This window comes from Ranitomeya imitator, chromosome 8, assembly GCF_032444005.1.
Source record: "Ranitomeya imitator isolate aRanImi1 chromosome 8, aRanImi1.pri, whole genome shotgun sequence".
NCBI lineage: Eukaryota > Metazoa > Chordata > Amphibia > Anura > Dendrobatidae > Ranitomeya > Ranitomeya imitator.
The window spans coordinates 53,149,202-53,165,901 of NC_091289.1; the positions used below are offsets into that span (position 1 = coordinate 53,149,202).

A 16,700-nucleotide genomic window follows, 5' to 3' on the forward strand; every position below is an offset into this window, starting at 1 on the left:
TTATTGCCGCCCTCTAAAGATGTCCTGGATTCATGGTGATAAACGCTGTGGTAGAGGTGAGCGCAGCGCTGGCTCCCTTTTTCATTCTCTGCCGCATCTTTTAACTGTGAAACAAGACATCGTCACGGGTTGGCGATAGGAGCAGTGAGTGATTCCAACACCAACCCACATCTTCTAGCAATCGCCCTCAAATGAATTGTCATCAGGGGGAAATGATAGACGCAGCGTGAGTGACACCAATGCTGCCCAACAGTTTTTAGTTGACATTCTTCATCCAAAATATCCTTTAACTCTGTTACAAGAGTTTTCCATTGGCACAAAATCCTTGTAGCTTAACAAGTGTTAAAATAGGTGACTGCTGTTGATAACTCTGGACGAGCTGGAGCGCTCCCTGATTTTTAATAAGAGTCAAGATTTAAAATCTAAGTGAGTGCTGGGCGTCATTCGATAGTGCACCACAATCTACAGTGGAGTGTCGAACACTCTTTGGATTTTTTAAACCGATAATGAACTGATCAGAAGATTTCCCATTTTTAGCTAGCTATGCAACTTACATTTAGCAACTCACCATAAATAATATGAGCAATTGGTCATTTGAAGTATATAAGGCAATTATGAAGTCATGTAGCCCCATGCCTTCTGTTACTGCTGCCTAATTTATGAATTAGAATATGGAAGCTAACCAAGTTACTAACGTTTGCTTCCTTGTATTTCCCATTGCATTCTCCAACCACAGAACACACGTAATGTGAATTTTAGGTTACTCAACTCTGTCACAATTGCCATCCTATAATTTGCTAGCAACACTTCTTAGAGATTTTTGTTGAAGTCATCTTTGAGCTATGAAATATATTCTTAATTAGGGCCTATAAACTGTTATGTGGCTTTGTAAATTAGAGTTTGCTTCTTTTTTTTAATGGAAGACAGGAAAGATTCCTAAACCTTTAAATGGCAGTACAACATAATAATAATAATAATGTAGTATAATCAACCACTTTTAACATTTAATAGAATCATAAATTGGCCAAAAGAGTAGAGTGAAGCAGATTTATATGACTATCTTTATTGTTGCTATATACACAAATTGCCTATGTATTTGCTTCCTTTTAAAAAAAAATGGCAGCTGTCAGCAAAAGCTGCTTGAGGGTATGTGCACACATCCGGAATGCATGCAGAATTTTCCTGAGATAAACCTGAGGTTTGGGAAACCCGCAAAAAATCCGCAAAAATAATGAACATGATGCTTCTTTTTCCGGAATGCGTTTTTTTTTTGCGGAAAAGAAAGCATCATGTGCACAAAAAATGCGGAATGCATTGTAAATGATAGGATGCATGTGTATGCGTTTTTTATGCATTTTTATAGCGTTTTTATCATGAAAAAACGTGCAAAAAACGCGAAAATTCCTGAACGTGTGCACATACCCTGAGGGGGTGCTCCAAAGATAATATTGATTTTAATCGTAAATGCCTGTCTATTTAATGTAATAATCGAATATCTTGTTTAATCAGTTGAGGGCTGAGCAAATTCCTGCAGTGTGCAGGCGCAGGACATCTCTGACTTTTCCTGGCGCCTGCGCACTGCAGGACTTTTCTCTGCCCTCAACAGGGCAGGTAAGTACGCCTGTGCAGTAGCGCGATGCTGGGGAACCCCTGACATGCTGGGGAACCCCTGTAGATGACGCACGGACATGTCATCCACATGAAGCAAGCAGGAGGACCGCATCGCAAGAAGATGGGAAGTGCCGAACCAGAACCTGCAACACCCATCAGAACGGACCGCCCCCAGGTGAGTATAATAAAAAATATTTTTCTTCTCTTGCAGGTCAGGTTGGGGCAGATATACAGCATTATAGAATGCTGTATATCAACCCTGAAGGCGGTTGCCATAACTCATATCAGCCAAACCTGGTGACAGGTTTCCTTTAATTAAAAAGCCCTTGCTGTTCCCTTTATAATATATCTAACATCTTTACTTTTTTTACCTACTTCTGTTTTGAAAGATATCTGTGTGGGGGCGGGACTAGTCTCTGTTTTTTTTGCCTTCTCCTTAAAAGGGATATCTGCACTAACAGGCAATTGCAATTTACCTGTCTGTTGTACACGGTGCCATTTTTCCCCCGGCACAGAGCAGTCATAGACCGCTCCTGCCAGAGATTCATAAGCCTCTGCTGACGTCCCATCTACAGAGTGGAGGCTTCTTTTCCGGTCTGCTGGGTAGATGGGGCGGGACTTCCGATGCCATTCTGATTGACAGCTGGACTCCCGCTGCCTAATTGGGGGAGCCGGCTATCAATCAGAATTACCTCAGAAGTCCCACCCTGTTGCATCAGCAGAGGCAGCTGAATTCCCACCCAGAGTATCTGTGACCACTCTGTGCCGGGGAAGAACGCCGTTGTGTACAACATGTCGGTAAGTTGCAATTACCTGCCTGTTCGTGCTTTGGTACATTTTTTTTTGTGTGAAGTCCCAGATATCCCCTTTAAATGCGCATGATAGTGCACTCTTGCTGGCTCATCACTTCTCATTAGAGCTGGCTAAGGAGCGCACTGTCACTGTGGATTGAAAACAATACTGCACAGTAACAAGATCCTACTGAGCATATATTGGAATTGATAACCGGTGCATGCTCAGTAGAACAGGGTCTAACCCAGCCCTTGAAAAGGAGGTCACTGATGACTATTCTGTTTCGGGGTGGGAAAGAGGCTGAAGTAGTGGCCACAGTTTGTGCCCCCCTGATGCTGTCCCATTTAAGTATCCCAGCATGCACTGGGAATTCTCAAACAAAACGTCATCAAACAAAGTAGGTTAAAAAAAAGCATTTAGAGAGAGTAGAGAGGGAATGGTTAAGGACTTCTTAATAAAAGTATATTAGAAAAGAGATTACCGTATATACTCGAGTATAAGCCGAGATTTTTAGCTCACTTTTTTGGGCTGAAAGTGACCCTCTCGGCTTATACTCGAGTCATTGTCAGCCGGGGGGAAGTCAGCGGGGGAGCGTCATGGTGACATACTCACCTGCTCCTGGCGCTGTCCCTGCATGTCCCATGGTCCCCTGGCAGCTCTTCCTGTGTTCAGCGGTCACGTGGTACCGCTCATTAAAGTAATGAATATGGAAGCATATTCATTACTGTAATGAGCGGTACCACGTGACCGGTGAACACAGGAAGATGCCGCCGGCTCCCGGAGACCATCTGACAGTGAGACGCTGCCAGGGACCGTGCCGGGAGCAGGGGAGTATATCAGGGGAGGTGAGCAGTGCGCGATAGTCACCTTCCTCGTTCCACCGTTGCGCGCTGCTCTGTCTTCCATCCTCTGCACTTACTGTTCAGGTCAGAGGGCGCGATGACACGATTAGTGTGCGGGCCACCCTCTGCCTGAAAAGTCAGTGCAGAGGTGGAAGACAGAGCAGCGCGCAACGGTGGAATGTGGAAGGTGACTATCGGAAGTGTTGAGGCCGCATCTTATAGGGCCACAATGTATGGAGCATCGTATGGGGCTACAATGTATGGAGCACCGTATGGGGCCACAATGTATGGAGCATCTCATGGGGCTACAATGTATGGAGCATCGTATGGGGCCACAATGTATGGAGCATCATATGGAGCCACAATGTATAGAGCATCGTATGGGGCCACAATATATGGAGCATCGTATGGGGCCACAATGTATAGAGCATCGTATGGGGCCACAATATATGGAGCATCGTATGGGGCCACAATGTATGGAGCATCTCATGGGGCCATAATGTATGGAGCATCTCATTGGGCCATAATGTGTGGAGCATCTCATGGGGCCATAATATGTGGAGCATCTCATGGGGCCATAATGTGTGGAGCATCTCATGGGGCCATAATGTGTGGAGCATCTCATGGGGCCATAATGTGTGGAGCATCTCATGGAGCCATAATGTGTGGAGCATCTCATGGGGCCATAATGTGTGGAGCATCTCATGGGGCCATAATGTGTGGAGCATCTTATGGGGCCATAATGTGTGGAGCATCTTATGGGGCATAATGTGTGGAGTATCTCATGGGGCCATAATGTGTGGAGCATCTTATGGGGCATAATGTGTGGAGCATCTTATGGGGCCATAATGTATGGAGCATCTTATGGGGCATAATGTGTGGAGTATCTCATGGGGCATAATGTGTGGAGCATCTTATGGGACCATCAACCATCATGCAGCATTGTATGGGGCAAATCTTTCTATGGAGCATCTTATGGGGCCATTATTAACCTTTGTGCATTATTATATGAGGCATATTTTAATATGGGGTGTATTTTGTATGGAGCTTCTTATGGGGCCCATCATGAACTGTATGGAGCATTATATGGGGCTCCTGATTCAATATGGATATTCAAAAACACTTAACCTACTGATTTCTCAATTAATTTTACTTTTATTGGTATCTATTTTTATTTTTGATATTTACCGGTAGCTTCTGCATTTTCCACCCTAGGCTTATACTCGAGTCAATAAGTTTTCCCATGTTTTTTTGTGGCAAAATTAGGGGGGTCGGCTTATACTCGAGTATATTTTAATTGCTCCTTCCTCTTAGTAATAAATGACAGGCTGTAGGGGAGAGGCAGAGACGTTGGGGAAAACTCTGTCTAGATTCATTACAGAATGGAAAAAAAGTAGTTGCGATCTTGTCACATTATGTCGTTCACTTGATTTACTTGTATAGTGCAAATATTCATTGTTAGCCATTGTTGAGAGAGATCTGGTTGCAATCTGAACTCTCCAACTTACAATCAGTAGATTGGGCTTGACTGCATTGACCAGCTTCATACTGGGGTTCTTTGTAGTTTGCAATTATGGACAAGCATAGGTCTGCCCAGGAGCTGTATACACATATCAGTCAGATACCTTTTATCAAAGTTATTTGTAAAGTTGCAATTGTTTTCTTTTTAACGGCAAACCTTTAGTGCGTAAAGTAAAAATGTAATACAAGAATGAGCTCAAATGATAAAAAGACATGATAATCTTGCTTAATTATTATTACATTTGCTCACCTTAATCACATCATACCTGGTATAATGTTGTAGCTTGGGGCTTGTTCACTGATCCCTAGAACCGCTTGTAGGATGTGCACTATGGTATCATCTCCATTGTACAATGGGACATTTGATGTAGGAACCGGAATCGATAGTGGTTGGAGCAGCTTTTGCCTTCTATTAGAATTTCTTATCGGCACTCTTCTACGCCTTTGCTGATTTCCCTGCTTTTGGTGTTTTGGAGTGGAGGGATCTTCTTCTTGAGCCCATCCAGTGGACAGCAAAATCACTAGAATTATAGACACCAGTGTGTAGGTCCTCATCTTCTGTTTGTCACAGTTTAGGTCCACAGCAATAAAGTAATTATGTCCTAGGAATAAATATACAGAAATGAAAACTCATTGGTAATATCTTAATATTTTACCAACTTTTTGAGCGCCCATGGGTTGCAGTAAGTAGATGTTGTTGTCATAGAGATATTTAACACTGTACATGGTTCTGGATTTCTTCTTTTCAACACACCCCATTTATAGTTGGCACATGTAATTGTAAATTTCATGTTATATTAATTTGTATTTAACCCAATATAACTAATATAACTGTTATACTCAAGTTGTCTCTTGAACGGCACACAACTTTCTCTCCTCGAGTAACAGTTCTGGTGAGTAGCAGAGCTGTAGTTTTAATAGAACTATAACGTTTAGCACAAGTTCTTCTGTAACACATTCAGCAATCAGATGTTTGTTCTGGAGTCTACACTTCTATCACTGTACTTACACACCGAGATAACAGTATATTTGAACAAGCACATGTCTTAGGCCTCTTTCACACTTCCGTCGGTACTGGTTCGTCACTATGAGTCGGGCCGACGTACTGACGGACGTTGTGAAATTTGGGGACGACGTGGGCAGCGGATGCAGTTTTTCAATGCATCTGCTGCCCATTCTGAAGTCTGGGGAGGAGGGGGCGGAGTTTCATCCGCGCATGCGCAGTCGAAAATGGTGGATGCGACGCACAAAAAAAGTTACATTGAACTTTTTTGTGACGACGGTCCGCCAAAACACGACGGATCCGTCGCACGACGGATGCGACTTGTGGCAATCCGTCGCGATCTGTCGCTAATACAAGTCTATGGAAAAAAATGCATCCTGCAAGCACATTTGCAGGATCTTTTTTTTCCGAAAACTACGGATTGCGACGGCTTGCCAAAGACGGAAGTGTGAAAGAGGCGTAAGTGAGAGCCATGATTAGGAGAGAACTGAACTGAAAGCTGCCAATGGTGGTGGCTGATGATTTTTGCAAGATTTATAACAGGAGCTGAGAAGATGGGTGAGAGAGGTGAGCAGCTGACTACTGTATAGAAATTGATGGGTTGCAGAGAGCTTACTGGTATGGTAGACGTTAAACCCTCTCCTAAAATGTTATTACTGTGCACATTCAGCCAGGGTCTGGGCAGGCACTGTTGGCCGAACGCCATGGAAACCAGCTGTACACTATGAAAGATAAAAGCTTTAATTTAAAGACAGCAGATAGTAAAAGCAAGTTAACTGCAAACTTGCTTATTTTTCATGCTATCCAACTAACCAAAGCAATTTTATAACTTGAAAATCTACTATATAATTGTCTACGGGTCACTTCCATCTGTCTGTCTGTCCTTCTGTCACGGTTATTCGTTCGCTGATTGGTCTCGGCAGCTGCCTGTCATGGCTGCCGCGACCAATCAGCGACGGCCACAGTCCGATTAGTCCCTCCCCTACTCCCCTGCACTCACTGCCGGTGCCTGCTTCGTAATCCCCTCCACTCACCGCTCACACAGGGTTAATGGCAGCGGTAGCGGCCCGCGGTGTAACGCACTCCGTTACCACTGCTATTAACCCTGTGTGTCCCCAACTATTTACTATTGATGCTGCCTATGCAGCGCCAATAGTAAAAACATTGAATGTTAAAAATAATAATAATAAAAAAAAATGTTTATATACTCACCTACGCCGCCTTTCCCGCTCCTCGCGATGCAACCGGCATGTTCCGGTCGCACGGATGGTCTGGCTGAAGGACCTGCCATGACGTCACGGTCATGTGACCGCGACGTCATCACAAGGCCTGCACGGAAAGGACCTGCCGTGACGTCACGGTCATGTGACCGCTACACGGTCACGTGACCGCGACGTCAGCGCACCGTGGGACCGGAAGATGCCGCCTGCACCCCACACAGGCGACAGTGCTACAAAGCCCCTGCGGAAGGTGAGTATATGTTTATTTATTTTTTTTAACCTGTGTCATACGTGGCTGGGCAATATACTACATAGCTGGGCAATATACTACATGGGCTGTGCAATATGCTACGTGGCTCTGTGCTGTATACTACGTCACTGGGCAATATACTACGTGGCTCTGTGCTGTATACTACGTCTCTGGGCAATATAATATGTCACTGGGCAATATACTATGTGGCTCTGCTGTATACTATGTTACTGGGCAATATACAGTGTAACTGGGCAATATACTACGTGGCTGGACAATATACTACGTGGCTGGGCAATATACTACGTGGCTGAGCAATCTACTACGTGGCTGTGCAATATACTACGTGCACATGCATATTCTAGAATACCCGATGCGTTAGAATCGGGCAACCATCTAGTATCTCTATAAGCACGGACCATTTTTTATGCTTTGTCCCGGTTTATATGTTTTCAATAGACTCAATATTTAATAAAATTTTATTTTTTCTTAAGCAAACTACTAGGGTCTCAACCAGTGACCTATTGCCTAGATGCAGCTCTCTTGTACATTATCTGTAGGCCAGTATAAACGGTGCATGTATTTTGGCTTAATGAAGTGCAAGGTCAGGAAATTCTGGGATGTCAGCCAGAGGTCTTGGGAATCTAAACAGCATTAGGATATTGGGCTGCACTAGTCATAAAAAATGTCATATAGTACAAGACATTTCCAAACCGTGAGCAAAAGATCCCTTTAACTTCAATATGGTCTACTTGGTTTCCATTTACAGTGGGGCAAAAAAGTATTTAGTCAGTCAGCAATAGTGCAAGTTCCACCACTTAAAAAGATGAGAGGCGTCTGTAATTTACATCATAGGTAGACCTCAACTATGGGAGACAAACTGAGAAAAAAAAATCCAGAAAATCACATTGTCTGTTTTTTTAACATTTTATTTCCATATTATGGTGGAAAATAAGTATTTGGTCAGAAACAAAATTTCATCTCAATACTTTGTAATATATCCTTTGTTGGCAATGACAGAGGTCAAACGTTTTCTGTAAGTCTTCACAAGGTTGCCACACACTGTTGTTGGTATGTTGGCCCATTCCTCCATGCAGATCTCCTCTAGAGCAGTGATGTTTTTGGCTTTTCGCTTGGCAACACAGACTTTCAACTCCCTCCAAAGGTTTTCTATAGGGTTGAGATCTGGAGACTGGCTAGGCCACTCCAGGACCTTGAAATGCTTCTTACGAAGCCACTCCTTCGTTGCCCTGGGGGTGTGCTTTGGATAATTGTCATGTTGAAAGACCCAGCCACGTTTCATCTTCAATGCCCTTGCTTATGGAAGGAGGTTTGCACTCAAAATCTCACGATACATGGCCCCATTCATTCTTTCATGTACCCGGATCAGTCGTCCTGGCCCCTTTGCAGAGAAACAGCCCCAAAGCATGATGTTTCCACCACCATGCTTTACAGTAGGTATGATGTTTGATGGATGCAACTCAGTATTCTTTTTCCTCCAAGCACGACAAGTTGTGTTTCTACCAAACAGTTCCAGTTTGGTTTCATCAGACCATAGGACATTCTCCCAAAACTCCTCTGGATCATCCAAATGCTCTCTAGCAAACTTCAGACGGGCCCGGACATGTACTGGCTTAAGCAGTGGGACACGTCTGGCACTGCAGGATCTGAGTCCATGGTGGCGTAGTGTGTTACTTATGGTAGGCCTTGTTACATTGGTCCCAGCTCTTTGCAGTTCATTCACTAGGTCCCCCCGCGTGGTTCTGGGATTTTTGCTCACCGTTCTTGTGATCATTCTGACCCCACGGGGTGGGATTTTGCGTGGAGCCCCAGATCGAGGGAGATTATCAGTGGTCTTGTATGTCTTCCATTTTCTAATTATTGCTCCCACTGTTGATTTCTTCACTCCAAGCTGGTTGGCTATTGCAGATTCAGTCTTCCCAGCCTGGTGCAGGGCTACAATTTTGTTTCTGGTGTCCTTTGACAGCTCTTTGGTCTTCACCATAGTGGAGTTTGGAGTCAGACTGTTTGAGGGTGTGCACAGGTGTCTTTTTATACTGATAACAAGTTTAAACAGGTGCCATTACTACAGGTAATGAGTGGAGGAAAGAGGAGACTCTTAAAGAAGAAGTTACAGGTCTGTGAGAGCCAGAAATCTTGATTGTTTGTTTCTGACCAAATACTTATTTTCCACCATAATATGGAAATAAAATGTTAAAAAAACAGACAATGTGATTTTCTGGATTTTTTTTTCTCTGTTTGTCTCCCATAGTTGAGGTCTACCTATGATGTAAATTACAGACACCTCTCATCTTTTTAAGTGGTGGAACTTGCACTATTGCTGACTGACTAAATACTTTTTTGCCCCACTGTACATCCATTTCTCCTGTCAGAAGTGACAGAGCCCCTGACAGAGGCTCACAGCACTAATCTGAACAGAGGAGTACATAAAACGGATCCATAACTGGTATAGATGGTATAGACAATGCAGATTTCCATGCTAAATACCATATTTCAAGCCATTACATATGCAGAGTTTGATTTGTTTGTCCTATTTAGAAGGCACTTTGAGACATGGACAGTTGAGGTTCAGGTAAGGGGCAGTTTAGACCCCTAGTATATAATATATAGCACCCTAGCTTTTGTTTAATAATACAGAATGCCGAAATCCATAGTACGATCCTCAGTATATTAGGCACAAGCCCATGAGCTGCCATTCTATACTTTTGTAACCTGGCCAGGATAGGGACAGTTGCCACATTTTAGAACATAAATGAAACCAATGTTCATATTCTAATGTCAAAATGTAAATATTGCTTTTACAAGAGTGTCTCAAGATGTTTTACGAGGAGAGGCAGGTACTCATTATGGCAAATACTAATGTTGTGTGAGGATTGATATCATGTTGATTTAAATGTGGTAAAGGAGCTGTTTGTCCTCCAAAAGTGTCTAGAAGATGTAGGTGCAACCACCAATTCTTGATATTCTCAAAAAAAATGAATGTAGAGCGCTGCACATGCGTAACCCCCTCTCTATTCATGACGGGGCACTCTGGGCCGCCGAGATAGATGCAGGTCCCGGAGGTGGCATAGTCTATCAATGTGCCTTAATTGTCCCAGTTGGGAACACCCATTTAAACACTAATTTAGTACTACGGGCTGCAAAATATAGGTATAGAATTCCCATCTTATTAATCGTTACAAACATGAAGAAAATACCTGAAAACACAGCGGCGTACGTAATGAAAGGCGCCTTCCCCTGTTAAGTGCCCAGAGATTCTGATGAATTCAGAAGTTTACACTCAGATTCCGAGTTTGTCTCCGATTGCAAACTTGGAAGGAAACAATCAGCGCTTATCTTTATAATAAGTCGATACTGTTTTGATAATGTTGCATCGTGTTTGAACCTGTGAGATGCTCGAGGGGGGTTCACCATAGTGATGTGTCCATGATGAATCAGGCAGTACACTTACTAAGTGAGGTTGGGAGCTTCGCGAGCACTGGAGAGAGCAGGCAGTACAATACATTGGGTCCTTTGGCTGACAGGGCACAGCTGGGAACAGATTTTCTAAATAATGTGCTTACATCAGCAGGATACGTATAAGGGCCTCTGGTTACATTTGCTGTTAATCCAATCCCACAGCAAGAATACACAGATTCTTAACAGCTTCCAGGTGTTATGATTGCACTTTGAATCTTTATTTCAGGCAGAACCCTTTTCATAAAAAAAAAGTTAATCCATCCTCCGCTGGAAAAGTTTCATGGAGTGCTAAAAAAAAATAGTAGTACACTCAATTCTCAGACATACAAAAGATTGTTTCAACTGCCTGTGTGTCCTTCATGGAAGCATTTTTGTCATTAAAGTAGCAATGTTAGACAGTTATGATTATAATCTATCACTATATCAGATACCGAAACTGCAATAACATCTATAAATCTATTCAGTTCCCTGCGGCACCAGGAGACAGGTGAGAAGACCCATCTGCCATACCGTAATGGTGCTTGCACATCCGGTTACCTACACCTGCCCGGTGTCTCTCTGAATGGCACAACGCTCAGGGATGGATCAAAACATGGATTAGACATTCTGGAGAAGTTTACAAACAGTAGGCATTCAGTTTTAGTTTAGTAAAGTTTCATCCCCTCATTATACCCATCTTCTATTTATCTGGAGAGTCAACGTTAGATCTCAGTGATAGACAATAGGCAGAACTAGTCATCTATCTAGCATAACGTGCCTCTGGTGTTAGAATTTGCAAACTCTAAGTAATTATATCCTGTAATAGAGCACTGAATAAATGGCTAACCAGAAGCTAGACATCTTTAGAAAACAAAATCCCAACTGCAATTGGGTTTTCTAGTGGGAATGGACACAGTACGTTACCACAAGCTGCACGCAGGCCAACTCCCTCTGCGAAGTTTCTGCTGACTTGTAAGGGATTTCGCAGACCCGGTGTCTGCTCCGCTTCGGATGTGACAGCTGTACTCCGAGCAGTTACTCAGCCTTCTATGCTTATTGAGAAGTTTTCCCAGCCAGCTGTTCTGCAGTTTCACCAATACAGAGGTTATTGCCATTTTCCTAATCTGCCTTCCTTTAATTAATAGCCTGTGGATCCATAATTATAAATTTAAGGGAATGTTGACCTTGGAGAAAAATGAAGCTTTGATAAAATGTTTAGAAAGCACATAGTATTAGTGGCTTAACTGTACACACACTGCCGTATAATATAAGGCTTTCACGTTATACATTTTCAGACTGGTTAATGTATGACAATTTAGGCAGAATAGTAATATGCAACACTTCAACCCTCAACGAAAGTTTGTGAGTCGCAGACTGTCTCTAACAAGAGACAGAAATTTGAGACTATAATCCCAAATCAGTGCTCGAGGCTAAGAGACCACTACTGGGGAACCAACCGCAAGTAGAGGGGCAAGGTCTTCTGGAGAAGGTTTACATGTCCTGTGCTGTTATACTATAGATTACTGAATGATATAAAACATTTACCAAATTCATCACTTTCATTGTGTTCTCATGACATTCAAATCGTAACTTTTTTTTTTTACTGGATTTTCCATTACAGAAACTGTGGTTATGTAATACACAGGCTTGTAAAGGGTAATGTGTTTGGTCTGGATTATGAAATGAAGGGGAAAGCAGTTTTTTATTTGTGTTCAGTAGGATAGTCCAGCTGCAAATTGATGTGTATTGGAAGGAATGCAGTTCATAAGGTGCTGACTTTATAATATCTTATTTGGAATTGCTGCTAACAACAAGTATGTCTGAAGTCAACACTAGCTATAGGAAACTTTCCACTAAAACACTTGAAATCAGTGGATATGTGAAAAGTAAAGGTAAAGACAGATCATCTCACCCCGGCTTTCAGGCATCCTTAGAAGCTTGGACCTGCAAGGGACCGCTTGTATAAATGAAGAAAGGGAAGGTTCCAGATTCAGAAATTGCAGAATTTATTGAATTAAAAAAGTGGTTCCATCATGAGTGTAGACAAAGCTACACGTTTCGAACATCCATTGCTTTAACAAAGCTACCTTTGTTAAAGAATGCAATGGATGTTCAAAATGCGTAGCTGTGTGTACACGTATAATTCAATAAAGTTTGCAATTTCTGAAGCTGGAACCTTCCCTTCGGATATGTGAAAAGTACCATAATGCGAAGCGTACCCTGCCCAGGAATGATAGCTATTAAAATGGAAGATGAATATATTGTGCTTGCTCTCTTACTAATTATCACCAAAGTGGAATAGAACCTTATCAGCCATCTACAAAGGGGATGAGAAAGAGGTCACCGTACTACATAGCTAACCTATAAATTATACATCCAAATTGTGGATTTTCGTTATCCACAGGAAATCCACCGCCACAAATTCCCTTCTTAGATGGGAGAGTGGACACCCTTTGGCTTTAAAAAAGGGTATTCCTAAAGGGCAGTACATGAGCAGTATGCAGGAACTGCTCGGATAATAATAACATTGTGAGACAAGCACATGACCTTCAAAGTCGTTTCCGGGAGAGGGGATACCCTGATCGGGTCTTGAAAGTAGCCTTCAATGAGGTTAAGAAAAAAGAGGAATCTGAACTACTGACACCTGTACCAGCCAGAAAAGATGTTTACTCTGGTCTACGCTTCATAACTACATTTAACAATGGTGCAAAGGATCTGAGGCAAATTTTGAACAAAGACTGGTCAATACTGAAAATGGACCAGGATATTGGGGATTTATTACCACCATTACCCCAGATTACATTTCAGAGAGGGAGATCCATCAAAGATCGATTGGTACCCAGCCACTTTTCTGAACCACCGTGGTTAACCTCCAACATAGTTGGATGCTATAGATATAGTGGCTGCGTAGCCTGTAAAAATATTGAAGTAGGAACATTTTTCTTCTCAACAAATAAGCTGGATAAATTTGAGATCAGATCTTTCACTAACTGTAAGAGTGAAGGCGTCATCTATAGAGCAATCTGTAACTGTAATCTTACCTACGTTGGTAAAACGATTAGAGAATTGAGGAGGAGGGTTGGAGAACATCTCAGAGACATTGTGAAGAAGAGAGACACCCAGCTAGCAAGGCATATGAATTTCGCCCATGGAGGTGATCTAACAGCTGTGAAATTTATGGGCAATGAGAAGGTCATTAAACCATCACGGGGTGGAGACTGGGATAAATTGATCCTTCAACATGAGACAAGATAGATATATAAAATGGGCTCTGTTTATCCAGCAGGGCTCAATGAACAACTTTCCTTTGCCTCTTTCCTTTAAAGGTGGAGGGCTTTTATAGGGTATTCCAGTAAGGATGAGCCGCTGTTGAGTGGGGGCGCCACTGCGCAGATCTAGGGTGCCAACCTCCACTGTTAGGTAGGGCGCATTGAGTATAGGAAACAGTGTTAGGGTTATGTGTAGGTTTTTTCACCTCTTTCCCTAAATTTCTTTTTTCTGTTTTATTAAACGGCAGTGAGATAAAGCCCTGTGAGAGCTGGTGCCCGGGTGCCCGGTCTGTATGATGTGTACCTCTCTTCTCCTTTCTTTACGCCCTTGTTCCTCTTGAGCCAAGTTTGTCTGTTCATGTTGTAAATAGGGGGCCAGCCGAAATGCTCCTAATTCTACAATGATTGATTGTATCAATCGGTGTATTTCAGGTACTGTTGTCTATTCTTGTTTTTAATGGATTTCAGAACATGAATTTTTTGACACAACTGTCTTAATGCCCCTCATTAATAGTCCAGGATTACTATCCTCCTGCGGGAATTAGCAATAACTTTGTCATAGGGCTATGAAATATATCGTGAGTTTATATACATAAATTAGATTTGGATAGGTGTGAACAAATAGGCATGTTTTTTCCAGTATGCAAAGCTCATTTTGTGGTAATAAGCCATAATATAGTTATATAGTTTGAGATATATCTGGCGTTTGCATGTATATACTGATTAGATGTGGTTGGTTACACTATTTGGGTTTGTTCTCTTTTGAGTGATTCCTGGCTTGCCCCGCCGTTGCGCGGTGTACGCATGCGCGATTAAATATCTAGCGCATAAGCAATGTGATGCAGGCATATGGTTGTGCGCTTCATAGTCCTGCGGTCCAGAGGCCGGAAGTCGCAGAACCGGAAATCATCATAATCTCGGCGCATGCTCTCTTTATGCTTGCATTCCAAGGTGGTTACTATGCGTCTCAGTTACACCTTTCTGAGCGACCAATGAGTGCTTGAGAGAAGCAACCCAGAAGCATCTGCATGCCTAGCGGGTGCTTTTCTGTGGGCGTGCGCTCCATTCTGGACATCATGCGTCTCTTAGGTTTAACCCTCTGAGTCACCAATGAGGTGAGTTTAATTACTGGATACCTGCTGGGATGCTGAGCTTTGATAGGTTGTAGATCGGCAGGTAATTGATGAGTGGGCAGTACTTCTGATACGAGTTCCTTAATTAAGAGATGTTTCTATAAAATCCATCTATGATAGGCTCTATGATGGCGGAGCACTTTATCATCAAGACCACTATCTGACTGCCCTGTCCCCTGATGAGTCCCTTCTTGGGATGAAAGGCGTAGGGAGGTGGTCCCAAACAGGAATGGTCTATGGAGTCATGTATTGATCCGTTGGATTTGTGACTAACATAACAGGAGGGTGCATCGTCCATGTGGTATCTTCATCATTTGGTGAGATTGTTCCATATTATTTTATAATGTACCTCCATTTATTCTTGCCAGCATATTGTGGGTGAACATCGGTGGTACTGATTTGTTTCACATATTTGAGAATAATTATGCTGACATGGACAGTAGTATTAATATCTGTTTGGATTTATGCATTTGGTCTCTGCTGTGCCTGAGCAAGGCTTATTGGTTGTATCACTGCCTCGGGAGTGCAGAGAACCAATCTGTCTGATAATATTCCTTGGTCTCTTGACTTATAATCAGCTTGTTGTCTGATTAACTGTTGGTTAATGCACATGTTCATCTGTATATGTTGTGTCCGGTCATTTTAATGGGTATATTAAATGTTATGTTTTAGGTCCCCCTTTTTTTATGCTATTTCTATATAAATTATGCATGATGACTTGTAATCGTTTTAGGAAACAGAAGAGCTTATCACCACTCACTTTATATAGACTTTTGCAAACTTGGTTGATGCTCCAACAATATCGTATTGGTAGACGGCAAAGAGAAGGATCCAAAGGACGGAATTGAAGCAATATTTAAACTTTCTCCAAGGGCATATAATATGGCTATTTTGAATGCCTCAAATAAAATTTGTTGCAATAAGTGAGGAATACGGTGGTTCAGAGTCCGCGCTGCCCAAGGTTTAAAGACATGATCACACACCACATTGTGGTTTAGTCCTGATGAAGAGGTTTGAAAACCTTGAAATGTATTGACATAATAAACCGCATTCATGCTTCACTATCGTGTATGATCATATCTTGGGCAGCTCAGACTCTGAAACACCATATTTCTCATTTATTTCAACATATCTCCTTGGTGGTCCTGCTGCAACCTTTACATGTTTCTATAGGAGTTGTGACGGTCACAACCCTACTAGTTGAGAGGACCTATAATATTTTATACAACGTGGTTACCAGATGAGATCCTGTTTGAGTTTTCTGTCTCTCCAGTTTTGCCATTTAGTTTTCAAACAAAATTTAGTTATTACTTGCACAGAGGTGGGGAATCTTTTTTTTTTTCTTCAAAGGGACATTTGAATATAACACCATTCACACGCCATGCAACATTATACACTAAAAAATTATCCTGCTATATTCAGTTAAATAATTAACTCACCCCTAATGTGATGGCTGAAACTGCTTCTCTTTGGTGAGGCTGTGATGGTGGGTGGTATTCATAATGCCGCTACTCACATCTACTTTTCCAGCTTTGTGTCAATCAGTCTGCATCTCACAGGATACACTGATAGTGCTGTATACATCACTCTGGATACACTG

General features: G+C 42.4%; 2 protein-coding genes across 9 annotated transcripts in view; one reads left to right on the forward strand and one right to left on the reverse strand.

Moving 5' to 3' along the window:
- Window positions 1–11,772, reverse strand: part of ECM2 (extracellular matrix protein 2) — a 43,562-nt gene extending 31,790 nt beyond the window's left edge. For 4 of the 8 annotated variants that reach the window (XM_069736914.1, XM_069736912.1, XM_069736911.1 and 1 more), the window contains exons 1-2: window positions 11,623–11,771; window positions 5,033–5,368 (exon numbers count right to left, since the gene is read on the reverse strand). In XM_069736914.1, the coding sequence (XP_069593015.1) occupies window positions 5,033–5,321 (289 nt within the window). In that variant the 5' untranslated portion in view covers window positions 5,322–5,368; window positions 11,623–11,771. Of the gene's footprint in view, window positions 1–5,032; window positions 5,369–10,457; window positions 10,601–10,823; window positions 10,843–11,617 lie in introns of those variants that run through there. The other 4 variants (XM_069736908.1, XM_069736910.1, XM_069736909.1 and 1 more) reach the window with 4 other exon arrangements.
- The window catches only part of CENPP (centromere protein P), a 406,761-nt gene that overhangs the window by 314,349 nt on the left and 75,712 nt on the right, over window positions 1–16,700 (forward strand). The window lies entirely within an intron of this gene.